General features: G+C 44.6%; 1 protein-coding gene across 2 annotated transcripts in view; it reads left to right on the plus strand.

Annotated features, from left to right (window-relative positions):
• Nucleotides 1–15,065, plus strand: part of KIF14 (kinesin family member 14) — a 37,706-nt gene extending 22,641 nt beyond the window's left edge. For both annotated transcript variants that reach the window (XM_069968998.1, XM_069968999.1), the window contains 12 exons: nt 1,008–1,125; nt 2,958–3,051; nt 3,873–4,017; nt 4,452–4,552; nt 8,879–8,973; nt 9,064–9,309; nt 10,218–10,402; nt 10,674–10,832; nt 12,317–12,439; nt 12,651–12,725; nt 13,720–13,843; nt 14,452–15,065. In XM_069968998.1, the coding sequence (XP_069825099.1) occupies nt 1,008–1,125; nt 2,958–3,051; nt 3,873–4,017; nt 4,452–4,552; nt 8,879–8,973; nt 9,064–9,309; nt 10,218–10,402; nt 10,674–10,832; nt 12,317–12,439; nt 12,651–12,725; nt 13,720–13,843; nt 14,452–14,699 (1,713 nt within the window). In that variant the 3' untranslated portion in view covers nt 14,700–15,065. The remainder of the gene's footprint in view (nt 1–1,007; nt 1,126–2,957; nt 3,052–3,872; nt 4,018–4,451; nt 4,553–8,878; nt 8,974–9,063; nt 9,310–10,217; nt 10,403–10,673; nt 10,833–12,316; nt 12,440–12,650; nt 12,726–13,719; nt 13,844–14,451) is intronic.
• The last annotated feature ends 704 nt before the right edge of the window (nt 15,066–15,769 follow it).

Here is a 15,769-nt window from a genome sequence, read left to right on the forward strand (position 1 = left end):
CAACAGTTGGATTATGGGGGGTCCGAACACTGGAGCCGCTGTGATTTCAAGAATGGGGACCCCAGTGCCTCATTAGAATGGATCACATGCTCCACCATCACTGATAGAATGAACAGGAGACTTGGGCCCCCGTTCTCGAGATTGTAGACAACCCCAGTGGTTGGACCCCCACAATCAGCCAGTTATCCTAATGGGTAGGGGGATAACAAATAGAAATAACCCTTTAAAAAGGTATTCCTATCTCATAAGGTGATGGCGTATCACTATAATTATACAATGCCTGGGACCCCCCCCTCTACCTACTGGTGCTGGGAAATGTAGCCAGCCCCATTTACCTTAATAGAGTTGTTCTGCAGCTTCCATGCACAGTGGTTGGCTCGAGTAGTCACAGCGCAGGATCGGCACTGCAGCCCCTTCATACCCAGAGGTTGGCCTTCCACCAATAATAGCTTGCATTGTCCCTGTGGTATGCCGTCACTATACTGGGGTCATACATGAGAAATATGTATAGTAGTAGCTATATCTCCTAACTCCTCAATAAGTATGCTCATTTGTTTCTGTGGGTAGAATATAAAGGATCAGGCATGGGGACATTGAACACTCCTGATCACCATCACTAGTCATACAGCATCATTCTTCAATCCCAGCAATGCTGCAGCCATAGGTTTTGTAACTGGGTCATGTGACGCTCCATCTTCATTGCAGCAGGGATTTACAGATCATATTGGAAGCTTAGATTCCTATTATTCCATTAAAACAGGGATGGGGGACCTTCGGCTCTCCATTGTTCTAAACTACAATTCCCATCATGCCTGGACAACCAAAGCTTAGGTTTGGTTGTCCAGGCATGATGGGAATTGTAGTTTTGCAAAAGCTGGAGAGCCGAAGGTTCCCCATCCCTGCTTTAAAACATTTCAGATTATTTAAAGCATAGTTATATCTGGGGGGTAGGTTATATACTCCAGGTCATGTGACACCAGTAGTGACTACTCTGTCCTTTGGAACAGGCTTTAGAAGATCACACGGTGCGGCATGCCAAAATCCTGCAAGCACTCGAGATGGAGAAGCAGAAAATAGCCAAAGAGGTGGAGACACTTCAGCAAGAGAAAAACAGCAGGGACAGAGGTATATCCGATAGCTGCAGATGTGACTGCAAGGAGAATATAGTGAGTCGGCCACGACGCAACATGAAATACTGCCACAAGATGGCGGTATTTTCACTGTCTGCACAGCAATGTGTGTTATTTTTAGAAGATGGTGTGTGGAGAGGCTTTCACCGGCATTACTCCTAGCACTTAGTCAGTGAGTATAGCTGGACGTAAAGTGGACTAATGTAATTCGAGGCCGGGGGTGCTCCTTATATAGTATAGAATAGAACATCGAGATGCAATTTCATGTAGAGAAAGAAGAAGCCAAGGGCACTCACCCGTCGATAGTGAAGATTCCTTTATTTCATAGTGCAATAAAATAGCAGGATTGCACACTTGATCGGGACAGACGCCATCCTATTCAAAGCGTGGTCATGATGGCCATTTCGCGCGCATGTGCGCTTCGTCAGATCTGAATTACTACAACTACGGCCACTGTCACGTCTATCGCTGTGGTGCAGGCAGAACAACACTTTGGGGGAGATTTATCAAACATGGTGTATAGTGAATCTGGCTCGGTTGCCCCTAGCAACCAATCAGATTCCACTTTTCATTCCTCACAGACTCTTTGGAAAATGAAAGGTGGAATCTGATTGGTTGCTAGGGGCAACTGAACCAGTTTCACTTTACACCATGTTTGATAAATATCCCCCTTTGAGTTTATGACATGTATCATGTCCCAAGGCACAAATATTATAGGAGAAGTCTGGCTAATATTTTATTAATGTATACAAATCCCCAATATACACTTTTTACGGGAAATGCTTATAAAGTGCTTTTTTTCCCTGCACTTACTACTGCATCAAGACTTCACTTCCGGGATAAAATGGTGATGTCACTTCCTGGATAACATGGTGATGTCACTTCCTGGATAACATGGTGATGTCACTTCCTGGATAACATGGTGATGTCACGACCCGACTCCCAGAGCTGTGCGGGCTGTTGCTGCTGGAGAGGATGATGGCAGAGGGATGCTCAATGTCCCTCCAGTGCCCTGTGTCCCTCAGTGTCCCTCTGCCATCATCCTCTCCATGAATTGTTATCCATGTTATCCATGGATTGACATAACTATTTTATCCAGTAAGTGAAGTCTTTGGCAACAACGGCCATAATTAATAGAAAATTCATGTTGTGCCAGAGGCACATCTCCCATCTCAAGCTGGAATGTGCAGCCAACTATGATGAATTTATTAGGCCGCGCAATTGAACATTGTAAAGGCCCTGTAGACGAGTGTCGATCATCTCAGTTGGGATCTGTTCAAGGGCTCTAAGGAGGCATAAACACAAGATATAGCCGGCTGCATGCAGCACCTAATAGCACCTAATTGTGTGGTACTCCAGCAAAAATAAAAAATTCTTTCAAATCAATCCGAGATTTGTAATCCAAGATTTGTAATTTACTTCTATTAAAATAATCTGCTGTATGTCCTGCAGGAAGTGATGTATTCTTTCCAGTCTGGAGAGCAGGAGAGGTTTTCTATGGGGATTTGCTCCTGCTCTGGACAGTTCCTGACATGGACAGAGGTGGCAGCAGAGAGCACTGTGTCAGACTGGAAAGAATACATCACTTCCTGCAGGACATACAGCAGCTGATAAGACTGGAGATTTTTCTTTAATAGAAGTAAATGACAAATCTCTGGCACTTTCTGACGCCAGTTCATATGAAAGGGAAAAAAAAATTGCTGGAGTACCCCTAACGTCTCTGGAGGTGATGGTGGTCGTACACCTTAGGTATTATCAAATATTATCCCACATGGTAAAACTGCATTTTTAATCCTAACATTATAAAACTTTCATGGACTCTTGTAGTTCAGCCCACTTGGAACGCTTTAAAACTTTCTGTGATGGTTCAAGAAGCGAACACCATCAGCGCCAAACTGCGGAAGCATACGATATTCAGCAGGTAGGTGCTTCGTGGCTGCCCTCTGAGTTACTGGACTCTTGCTGTCTCATCTAGGGAATGCAGTTTGTGTATCAAACATATCGATGAGGCAGAGAAATAATTACCCATGGTCCTTCTCTGTATTGGACATGGAGGGCATGTACACAATGTATGGATGTTATGTGCATGTTTTCCTATAATATTTTGTTGAAAGGAATCTGTCACTAGGTTTATTCCACCTTGAATTAGGGCAGCATAAACTAGAGACAGAAATGCTGAACAGATCGGTGTATTACTTACATCATTCTGTTCAGCCGTTCTCCAAATATGCAGGAGAATAGGATTCTTGCCACACCCCTCCCCCCGCCCTCCAGCTGCTGATTGACAGGTGACTACCTATACACAGCATGGATAGATAACTGCCAATCAGCAGCTGGTGGGTGGAGTTTTCTGCTTCTCATGAATATCCAGGACTACTGGGCTCATGCACATAATGGAGAGGACTACTTATTGTCCATGTTATTCAGCAGGATTTTTCTGGATCAGCCGCACAGAACAATGTAAGTGATACATCATTCTGTGCAGCTTCTCTGTCACTAGTTTATGCTACTCTGAGATAGGCCAGCCTAAACCTACTGACAGAGTCTCTTTAAAGGATTTATCTCATGACTACAACCCCTATCCATAAGCTGTAACATGACCATCATAGAGGGGGATCCTCTCTCTACCCTGGGTGCTGGGAGGGGGACACACAGTAGTTCCTGGCTGCCCCCTTTGATACATGTTTCCTAAGCCCATTTGTTGTTTCCCATGATGATCTATTATTTCGATGTATTTTTCAGGCACGACTTATCAGAACCGGACAAGGAGAACCAGCCAGGAGGTTCTGTACAGATCCTGGTTAGAAACCTTAAGCTGGGCATTGTGACCTTCTGGAGTCTTGAGAAGTTTGAGTACAAGTTAGCTGCGATGAAGGAGCTGTACGAGGTGACCAATAACCTGAAGGGTTTTTATTCAATCATAATTTATGTATTGAGTAAAAGTTTGTGCTTGACTAAAAAGTTTTGATTAGTTGTGGTCTAAATGCTGAGACCCCCACAGACCCCTCAGATCTAGCTGGGAGAAGCCAGTGGCTAGCAATTCTACTTGCAGGAGTAGACTAGATGCATCTTATGTGATGAGATGGGGAGTGAAGCACTTAGCTGTGCTCTTCTCCCGGGCCTGTTCAGCTATTGATGGGCATCCGATCATCCAGACCCCAACTGATCAAACCCTTTGAGGCTCATGTAGCTAAAATAATCCCGTCCTTGTTACCAGTTGACAATAGAAGAGGACCATGTATAGGTCACTGAATGCTCATATGGCAATTTATAGTTTATTTTACATGCTAAAGAGTTTGGCTTTGCTTTCTCTATCCTCAGAGTAATGGCAGCATAAAGGATGATGATATATTCTATGATCCAGGAGATGAATGGGAACCAGATCTGTCAAAATCATCAGCGTCAAATTTCTCGAGGCGCAGGTAACATGCTATGTGATGTAGGCTCTGTTCACACTGCAACAGAAGCCATGACTGCGCCGACTATACCTAACAGACCCCAGTGGCTTATAGTATTTAAAGGGGAACTATTAGCAGGTTAGGTGAATCTAACCTGATTATATGTCCCTATAGCACAGGAGATGCCGAGGATGAAGGTCTGTCTCTTACCTTCCTTCTTCAGTGCAGTTAGTCATTTGCTGCACAGTCCGGTGAGACTGTTAGGAGCACTTCCCGCCCCTATATTGTCGATCCGCCCTCGGCCACCCTGTCCCTTTCATTGTAATCAATGGAACATCGCTGATCACCGCTATTAGGCTGGGGCAGTGCTCTTAAGGGTCTCACCGGACCATGGAGCAAACTACAGCAGGAGAACGGCGACGAAGAAGAAGGTAAGAGACACAGCTTCCTCCTCAGCGTCTCCTGTGCATTAGGGACATATCGGCAGGTAAGATTTGTCTAACCTGCTGATAGTTCCCTTTTAATAATTGTCCGAATAGGTCATATATGAACGCCGAGGGCATCACACCACTGGGACCCTCACTGATCACTAGAACAGGGGTCTTCAAGACCCCTAACATCACTGAAGAGGAGTCTCATCAGAGTCGGCATAAAGACCTAATTACACATTGCAGATTTGATCAGTATTTTGCATAAATCTGTTGCCAAAAATAGTTCTGGATCCTAAAGACAAAAAAATATTTTTTAAAAAGTATGTATATATATATATATATATATATATATATATATATATATAATCACACACACAAACACACATATATACACACACACACACGGTGCAGCTTCTGACTTGTAGTGACCACTTGTACAATTGTGGCTAAGGCCTGGAGTCTTGGGGTCTTGTAGGTCAAGCTGTTCAGGCCATTACAGGGGAGCAGTCATGGTGCCTTCCAAGTCACGGGTTTCCAGATCGGATGCCAACATATCTGTACACGGACCCCATTTACTAGTATCACCCAAATGTAGTCATTTAGTGACTACATTTACCGTATTTTTCGGACTATAAGGCGCACTTAAAATACTATGATTTTCTAAGAAATTGTAAGTGCGCCTTATAGTCCGGTGCGCCTTATATGTGGACCGGGACAGCTCCGGCCTCCATGGCACAGATAGACACAGCACAGCGCAGCGCTCCCTCACCTGGACTCCTGTGCTGTCCCGCTCTCTCCAGACGGGGCTGAGCGCTGCTGTGCTGAGGTGTCTGCATTCCGAAGGGGAGGGGGAGCCCGAGTGGAGGCAGAGGGAAACTAAGGCCCTGTTCTCACTGAGGAAAGGTAGCGGAATTCCGAGGCGGACAATTCCGTCGCGGAATTCCGCTACCTTTCCTCAGTGGGAACGGGGCCTAATGCTGCGGCTCTGCGGTAAGCTCGGCAAGGGTCCGGGGGAGACGGTATTTGCAGGCAGGCTGTTCTGTCAGGCACTCTTACCTGTCAGATGAGGGAAGAGTACGGGCTGCCATGGGCTCCCTGCGTGTCCCCGCTGATGCTGTGTGTGACGGAGCAGTCTGCCACACCGCTCCGCCGCCGGCATATGAGCTGGAGGGAGAGGGAGCCGCAGGGACTCCGGCGCCATGTTGCTTTGACCGGGCAGAGGGGAGAGAGGCTTCCAGCTTCCTCTGTGCAGCTTCCTCCGCCGCTCGCCTGGATCAATGAAGGGTTTAGAGTAAAATAAAGCCTTGCTGTGCAGTACAGCAGCCGTTCGAAGCGGGAGCTCGGCCAGGACACAGCCGCTCTCCTCAGTGGCTAAACCACGCCCCCTCTCTCCCACTGTCCCGCTCTCCCTGCTCTGAGGCTCCTAACTATGGTGGCCACAATGCTCCATGCAGAATTCTGACAACGGGATTCGCTGGCAGAATTCTGCCTATCCTGCATGGTGCATTAGGGCCACCATAGTTAGATTCCTCAGTACTGTGACATAAGGAGCTTCAGTAAGTACTGTGACAGGTGACAGGTGACAGGTGACTTGCAGCAGACCCCAAAAATGCCTCCTGTTAAAAGACATGCTTATAATGCTGATTTTAAGCTTAAAGCAATAAGCTATGCAGCAGAGCATGGAAATAGAGCAGCTGCAAGGGAATTTAACATTAATGAATCTATGGTGCGTAACTGGAGGAAACAAAAAGATGCCCTACGCCAGGTAAAGAAGAGCACACTGAGTTTCAGAGGACACAAAGCAAGATGGCCAAATTTGGAGGATAAAGTAGAACAGTGGGTTATCGAACAGAGAACTGCAGGGAGAAGTGTCTCCACTGTCTCTATCCGACTCAAAGCCACAGCGTTAGCACGCGACATGGAGATCAAGGACTTTCAAGGAGGTCCTTCATGGTGCTTTCGTTTTATGAAAAGGCGTAATCTCTCCATCCGCGCCAGAACAACTGTCTGCCAGCAACTGCCAAAGGATTATGAAGAGAAGCTGGCCATGTTCCGCACCTACTGCAAAACCAAAATAAATGAAAAGAATATTCAACCAGAACACATCACTAACATGGATGAGGTACCCCTCACTTTCGACATCCCTGTACAACGTACTGTTGAGAGAACAGGGACCAGTACAGTATCTATACGTACCACAGGACACGAGAAGTCTTCTTTCACTGTAGTCCTCGCCTGTCAGGCTAATGGCCAGAAGTTACCACCCATGGTCATTTTCAAGAGGAAGACTTTGCCAAAAGAAAAGCTTCCTGCTGGTGTCATCGTCAAGGCTAACCCAAAGGGCTGGATGGACGAGGAGAAGATGAGTGAGTGGCTAAAGGAGGTCTACGTCAAGAGACCGGATGGCTTTTTTCACAAATCCCCATCCCTATTGGTCTGTGACTCCATGCGCGCCCATGTGACCGATGCTGTCAAAGCCCAAGTGAAGAAAACTAACTCGGAGCTTGCCGTCATTCCAGGTGGATTAACCAAAGAGCTCCAGCCGCTAGATATCGGCATTAATAGGTCATTTAAAGTTAAATTGCGAGCTGCATGGGAGCATTGGATGACAGAAGGTGACCACACATTCACCAACACAGGGAGGCAACGCCGGGCAAGTTATGCTACTATGTGCAAATGGATCGTGGATGCCTGGGAGAAGGTATCAGTCTCCAGTGTCACCCGAGCTTTCAGGAAGGCTAGAATCATCACTGAAGAGCTAAGCAGCAACGAGACCGACTCAGATGATGATGATGATGATGATGATGAGGGGGACCAGAGAATGCTTGATGCCGAAATCGCCCAACTGTTAAACTCCGACACTGAAGATGAAGAATTTGATGGATTTGTAGTGGAGGAATGAATTGAGAATATACCGCAAGTGTACTGATTTACAGTTACAACTAAACAAGTTGTCAGTTAGTGTTAAAAAGTTAAATAAAGTACGGTATGATTTATGGTCTGAGTTTTGTTTCATTTAAAGAGAATCAGCATCAGATGCACATTATTGCCATAATTTTTTTTTTGTTTGTATGATCGTTTTTCGTTTGTTCAAACTAGATGCGGTGCGCCTTATAGTCCGGTGCGCCTTATAGTCCGGTGCGCCTTATATATGAACCTAGATGGCTTAGCAGGCTAAAATTGAAGGTGCGCCTTATAGTCCGGTGCGCCTTATAGTCCGAAAAATACGGTAGGTAATTTCCCACATATATAAATTTTTACTTGGTTACAAAAGCATAGTTTGCTGCATATACTTGGAATATAGTCACTAGGTGACTACATTTGGGCCATAGATTTAAAGGGCTTGTTCACAAAAAAATAATTCTTTCAAATCAATTGGTACCAGAGATTTGTAATTTACTTCTATTAAAAAAAATGTCAAATCTTTGAGTACTTATTAGCTGCTGTATGTGCTACAGGACATGGTGTATTCTTTCCAGTCTGGAGAGCAGTAGAGATTTTCTATGAGGATTTGCTGCTGCTTTGGACAGTACTTGACATGGACAGAGGTGGCAGCAGAGAGTACTGTGTCAGACTGGAAAGAACACACCACTTCCGACAGGATATACAGCAGCTGATAGGTGCTGGAAGACTTGAGATTTTTTAATGGACTTAAATTAAAAATCTCTGGCAACAGTTGATTTGAAAGGAAACATTTTTTTTTTGGTGAACAACCTCTTTAAATGAGGTCCATGCGCAGATACATTGGTCCCCGATTTTGACAAGATACCTTGGCAGGCACAATCGTAGTGTGATCCCTATGATTCCCTTGAAATCTCAGGGCACACGCACTTGAAACTTTGGGCGCAGCAGATGTTACATGGTGACCTCTTTATATAGATAATAGGCGGAGGGAAACATATCTACTTTTCTTTTAAAGGAGCAAAAGCCTGATGAAGAACAAGAGGATTTCGGGCTGTCTGTATGAGATCCGAGTCCACCCTATCCAGAGTCTCCAGTCCGGACATACATCAGGTCTCTTCTCCCATCATCTTCTATGGTGGAATAAGCTTGGGCATATCTTCTTCTTTATAACCTTGTCTTATACTTCCTGCCTCTCTCCAGGTTTAATGAACAAGTCCAGCAGTTTCCTGAGTAAATCCAGCAGTGTCTGCTCCAACCCCACAGATTCCCACCTCCCTGGGATCTGTAAGGATCTTATAGGATCTGCTCTGGATTACCTGGGTCAGAGTCATGCGGATGAGAGCAGTATGGCGGATAGTGTGATCCGCTCTCTGTATACGGTGTGCTGTGGCGTCCACGCTCTGTCCCGGGCCTACGACCAGCAGGATGATGACGGCACAGATGCCTGTGAGTGCGGAAAACCCTTAGGTTACATTTTCCTTATATTTAGGTCATTGTGGTGGGTGGTCCGGGTGCTGAGACCCTCCACCATGGACAGAAGTCTAAGCTGAGCACTGTGCCCCACTGCGTTGGCTTTTCCTTTTTGGATGTGGTTATTGGTGTATAGACTAGTGTAGTTAGCATTTATATTACATCCTTACTCCAAAATACAGAAGAGACAGCGGTCATAAGTTTCACGGCAAACATGCATAATGTCGACTGATCAAACATGACCTATGATAACAATAGCGACAGCCAGCAGGCCGTTGCGATCGTTATCATAGGTCATGTTTTAAATCAACAATCAGCCGACATTGTGCATGTTTGCTGATCGTTGCCTTAAGACTTATTACACCAAACGATTATCGGCCGGAACGTGTAATAGTAGCGGTGGCAGCAGACTGACACTCTCTTCTGAGATCCCCCCCCCCTCCCCTCTCTTCTGAGATCCCCCCCACTCGAGATGGCGGCAGAGAGCACTGTGTCAGACTGGAGAGAATACACCACTTCCTGTAGGATATACAGCAGCTAATAAGTACTGGAAGACTGCAGTTTTTTAAATATTTAAATAGAAGTAAATTACAAATCTATGAAACTTTCTGACACCAGTTGACTTGAAAGAAATTTTTTTTTTGCCGGAGTACCCCTTTAAAGTGAGTGGAGCGGAGTTGTGGTCGAGGACAGGGGTGGTGCTTTTTAAAATAAATAAATAAATAAAATAATGCCATCTTTTTCTTATCCTGAATAAGCCCTTTAAAAACAAATCAGTGCAATGGAGATCCCAACCCAGCTCTTCTTTACTAGCCACTAAAGCAAGGACATTTTGGTTGTATGTGGGAGATTGCGGATTCTTACAATGTTTCTTGTTCTTCCAGTGTTCTTAGTGAACCGTGTGGCCCAGTTACACAGCGTACGGATGACCTCGGCCTTCCAGCAGCTCGTCATGTTGAGCAAACATTGGCTGGACCATCTACCTGAAGGCCAGGTGACCTCCCGGCTGGCTGACGGCGTGGTGCTGAGTGTGCGGAAGCTGGGGGGCTACCTGCAGCTACTCCTACAGGTGATCCTCACATTGTATGACCATTACCCCACTCCTGGTAACGTGTCCAGTGTGTAACATTTGTCTGGTTCTTGTGTTGTCTTGTTATGTTTTCTTGTAATATAACAGTGATGGAGAGCCTGCGGCCCTTCAGCTGTTGCCATTCCTTTAGCTTCGGCTGTCCAGGCATGATGAAAATTGTAGTTTTGCAACAGCTGGAGGGCTGCTGGTTCCCCATCCCTGTAATCGGTTTCGGACATTACGGCCACTAACTGCCTTATGATGTCATTAGGGTTGTTGTTCGGATATATCGGCCATGGTTACAGAAGCAAAGGATAAAGCCAACCGCACCACAGAGCAGATATTACAGAGCATAGGGAACCTGGCGGCACTGAATGACACCGAATTACATCTAGCAGAAGAGGAGTCTGCGGAAGAACATGGCCTCCAGGTATAACATCTACACAAACCAGAACACTTAAAACCTGAGCATCTTCTTGTTTGGCTGCTGATCGCTGGTCCTGTCACACAGGGAGATATCAGTAAGCACAGCCAACCCGCCAATTTCTATAAGATTGGCTACACAACCTATGTGTATGGGGGTTACTGACAGATAATGTTGGTAGAAGGAAGCATCGGACTTGTTAAACTTCAATGCCCGATTCTATTGTTCTCTCTGGGAAGAAGCGGCTGTCAGGGATATCTTACCAAGACTTAGTCACCTTTCTACATTGAGAACTTATGCACCCTTGGCTGAACCAATTAAGAGAGAGAGACAGAGTCTATGTCAGGGGTGTCAAACTCGGGCTGAGGTCTTTCCAGGGCTACTTTTTTTTTATGTATAACGCTGTCTGCTCCCATCTTTCACTGAATGCAGACACAGTGGCTTTGGCAAACATATCGACTATACTGAAAGTGTCACTGTCGTTTAATTTTTTTTTTTCTTTGCAGGAATCAATAGTACAGGCGATTTTAAGAAACTTTGTAATTGTGTTTGTGCGAAAAATGCATTTTTATCATGAAAAAGCAGTTTGAAGCTCTCTCCCCTATCTTCATGATTGTCTATGGAGAGGGGAGGAGGGAGATGAGGCACCAAAACAGGACAACAAAGAGTTAATTTACAGCTACATCACTGGGCTAATACGGGCTTTCACACAGCTCCCACTGTGTATCCTTTGTTCTCTGCCCTCTGCTGCCGACTAATCTCCCTCCTCCCCTCTCCATAAGTTACACAGGGCTCGACTGATGTAAAAGAGTCGAGATTTCCTGATAATGAGCAGTGAATGAAAGAGAGGAGGGAGGGGGGGATGTGGGGAAAGGCTTTTTGAATGCAGATAATGGCATATTTACCTAAATAAACCCCAATTCAAAGTTTCTTAAAATCTCCTGGACTATTGATTTCTGCAAAATAAAAAAACCCGACAGTGACACTTGAAGTCCTGGAAAGCCCTTTTAAAGGGGAAGTCCAGTGTCTGGCATTTTTTTTTTCAAAAGAGCCAAGGAGGATGGGGCTTAACATAAGAACATGCACCTACCTCCCTGGATCCAGTGCTAGGGTCCTCTGACCTCCGCTCCGGTTCCCAGTCCCCCAGTGTGGACCCGGGTCGTGACATGTCAGCCCCGCTCAGCCCGTCAGCAGCTGAGGCGGGACCCTGCTATGACCCCTGACCGGCTGAGCGGGGCTGACACGTCAGACCAGGAAACAACCATCCGTGTTTTTCCTTGTTTTCTAATTATTTTTTCATAATAATCTCTTAAAGTGGTCTCCGGGGGCCATTTTTTCAAAATTTACTATCAATAAGTAAGTGGAAAATGACAAGATCTGGTCTATATATTGGGTGTAAAAATGGAATCTGTTGATGTGGAACATAATATCCAAGCCAGAAACCACAGCTTTGTAGACCTGATGTTCTTGCTGTCGTCTTCTCCTTCCAGAAACCCATCAGTGATTTCCTGTACACCGGGATGCGATTAGGATTGGAAAGCCTGATAGACAGCGGGATCCAAGCGTCAGCCACAATGCAGACAGATCTGAAGAGATGCCCTGTGTATGAGAAGGTACTGGGATGTTACTGGGTCCTGCAAACCCAAAGGGAAGTTTAATCTAATAAATTTCCCATTCCAGCTTACTCTCTTCCCCCCAGTTAGAACACATGCACGGTCTGCTGAGCTGAGCATGTATGAGTATATAGAAAGTATATAGCAATAGCGGCCACAGCTGGTATACACATTATATTAGTTATAGACATACAGGTATTTGGTCTTTTAGGTTCTTGAAGAGATAAAGAAGAACTCCGGAACATTATCTTCTTTCATTCGGGACAGTCTAACCGCGTGTAAGAAGGTATGAGCTGCAGTTTTATATAATACAGGCAAACATGTGATTTTGGATTCTTGAATTGATATATTAGGCTACGGCCCTTAACTGCAGCTTCCAATGAATGATCTTAAGAGTTTAAAGGAAATGTGTAATGAAAAAATGACTTATTGTATAAATAATGTTTTTATGTTAAACATTTTTTTGTTGACATTTTTTTTTTCTAATTTTCCATTTTTCTATCTATTATATAAAATAATCCAGAGATCTTGCAGTTCTCATTCTCACCACTGGGGCTTAAACTAAGCTGAGACTTTTTGTTGTGTCTGTGGTGATAAGAGTAGGCTGCTGTAAAGTGATCTTTACAGCATTGCAGCATCATGACACCAGTAGATAGAGGAGGCAATAGCAGCTCCCTGTGGAATGACCTCTTCAAAGGTCACAGAGCGCGCTCAGTAATGACTCGCATTAATCCCAAAAGGACATAATATGTCTATTTTCGTCTATGTCCATGAGTCTTGCTGTACCAGACCAGGCAATTTGGCAGCCCTCCAAAAAGTGATTATAAAGAAAACTAAAGTCAGAAAATAAAAACAGATTAGAATAGGATTCCTACTTTGTCAACTATATGAATAATGGCGGGCTGCCCGAGTTATAAGGTTGTTTGCAATTTGTTATGCATGTTGTTAGTTGTATTATGTTCATGTTATAAGGCCGATTATGGCCACTTGGTTCGAGTGCTTTACTATGTACTTTTGAAACTTTGAAAAATCTCAATAAAAATGTCACAAAAAAAACAACAAAAAAAACAGATTAGAATAAAAGAACAATTTTTGTATCTGACTCTAATCAGTCAAAAGAAAATTTAGGTGACACATTCCCTTTAATAAGGGGTTTCTGGCAGGGGCTCCACTGTGGTTGCCCCTTTCCCCCGGTGCTACAAAGTATACATGTAGCCACCTTTCATTTCTCTTTTATTATTTTCTACTAATATTTTATATTCTATTTTTACCCTCTCCAGCTTAACACTGACCTCCTGACAAAAGACGCCTCCTATAGTGTCCGGAGCTCCCTGACTACAGGCCTGCGCCACATCACACAGAGCATGGACCTGCTGCGACATAATGTTGTGTCTATATTAAGAGGTAAGGACTGCGTCTTTTTGTTCCTTCAGTCTGTATTTGGTTTTACAATATACTAGATTATAACGGCATGCTAAAAATTTGCAGTCATAGTGCAAGGACATATAATAGATTAAAGGGGAACTCCAACTTAACTCTTTTCGTTCAAATCAACTGGTGTCAGAAAGTTATACAGATTTGTAATTTACTTCTATTTAAAAAGTCTCAACCCTTCCACTACTTATCAGCTGCTGTATGTCCTGCAGGAAATGGTAGTTCTTTCCAGTCTGACACAGTGCTCTCTGCTGCCACCTCTGTCCATGTCCAGAGCAGGAGAGGTTTTCTATGGGGATTTGCTCCTGCTCTGGGCAGTGCCTGATATGGACAGAGGTGGCAGTAGAGAGCACGGTGTTAGACTGGAAATAATACACCACTTCCTGCAGGACATACAGCAGCTGATAAGTACTAGAAGACTGATGATTTTTAAATAGAAATAAATTACTAGTTGATTTGAAAAAAAAAAAAAATTCTGAAGTTCCCTTTTAATTATCAGGACATTTCTAATAGATGAGTCAGACTTATTGGCATGTTAGGGGAACAGGCTCATTCTGTAAACTCTTCCTCTTTTTCAGGTTCGGATGTAAATGCATCAGAAATTCTCACCTGCCTAAATGACCTTAATTCTTCATCGAGCCGAGTGAATAAGAGCCTGTCGGTACAGGTGATCGACCTCCCGGAGCTGCAGGCCCTGCTGGAGGCCGTGTCAGGCGCCATTCACAAGAGATACAGCGACAGGCCGTCCCATAAAGCCCTGAGCGGGCAGCATCTACAGGCGCCAGGTGACGGCGGGTTCTCTCCCAGTACCATCCAATGGGTGTGATCCTATAAGTTGATGGCGCCCTCTGCTGGGTGATGCCTCATGTCACAGTGGTCATAGACGTTATATGGATGCTGACCATCTACTGTATATGGTGGCCTCCTGACTCCTCCTAGGGAAGATGTCAGTGGAAGGAACAGACATGGTTGCTTACTGTCCCAGCTGGCAACATACTTTGTACTCTCTTCACCGCCGCCATGTTATCCCATAGTAATGGGGCAGGGGAAAAAAGTTACATCATGTGATTGGAGTCACGTGACATTGCCACCGCCACCACTTGCCGTCCAGTCTAGGGAGAAGTATTACAGGATACTGATTTTGCACTGTATGGAGATTGCTATGTAGAGATTTCGGGGGAGATTTATCAAACATGGTGTAAAGTAGAATTGTCCTAGTCGCCCCTAGCAACCAATCAGATTCCACGTTTCTTTCCTCACAGGATCTTTGAAAAATGAAAAGTGGAATCTGATTGGTTGCTAGGGGCAACTGAGACAATTATACTCTACACAAGTTTGATAAATCTCCCCCTTCATGTATATATTTTTTAGCATTTTTTTATATTCTCTACATCAGGGATGAAGAACCGTCAGCCCCTCCGGCTGTGGCAAAACTACAATTCCCATCATGCCTGGACAGCCAAAGCGAAAGCTTTGGCTGTCCAGGCATGATGGGAATTGTAGTTTTGCAACAGCTGGAGGGCCGAAGGTTCCCCATCCCTCTTCTATAACATAATATTGCTAGAAGTCTCCCGACCTTTGTGTTTCTACACAATGAGCATTGTTTATAACAATCATTTATTGTAAATTTTTTTTGTATGAATTTCACTCCAGCCAATAACTTCAGATGTTTTTTTTTTTTGCTTCCCTGCACTTTCTATGATCCCTTCTTAGCTCAGTGATGTAGTTGTCACTTTACAATTTAACAATCCACATTACAAACCTCTATTCTACTAAAGGAACAAATACTGTCCTGCACCTTAAAGGGGTTATCCCAGGATTAGAGAACCATGGCGCCACCCCTGTCCTCAGGTTGCATGTGGCATTACAACTTATTTAATGGACCAGGACAAGAGT

Source organism: Dendropsophus ebraccatus, chromosome 4 (genome assembly GCF_027789765.1).
Source record: "Dendropsophus ebraccatus isolate aDenEbr1 chromosome 4, aDenEbr1.pat, whole genome shotgun sequence".
Classification (NCBI taxonomy): Eukaryota; Metazoa; Chordata; class Amphibia; order Anura; family Hylidae; genus Dendropsophus; species Dendropsophus ebraccatus.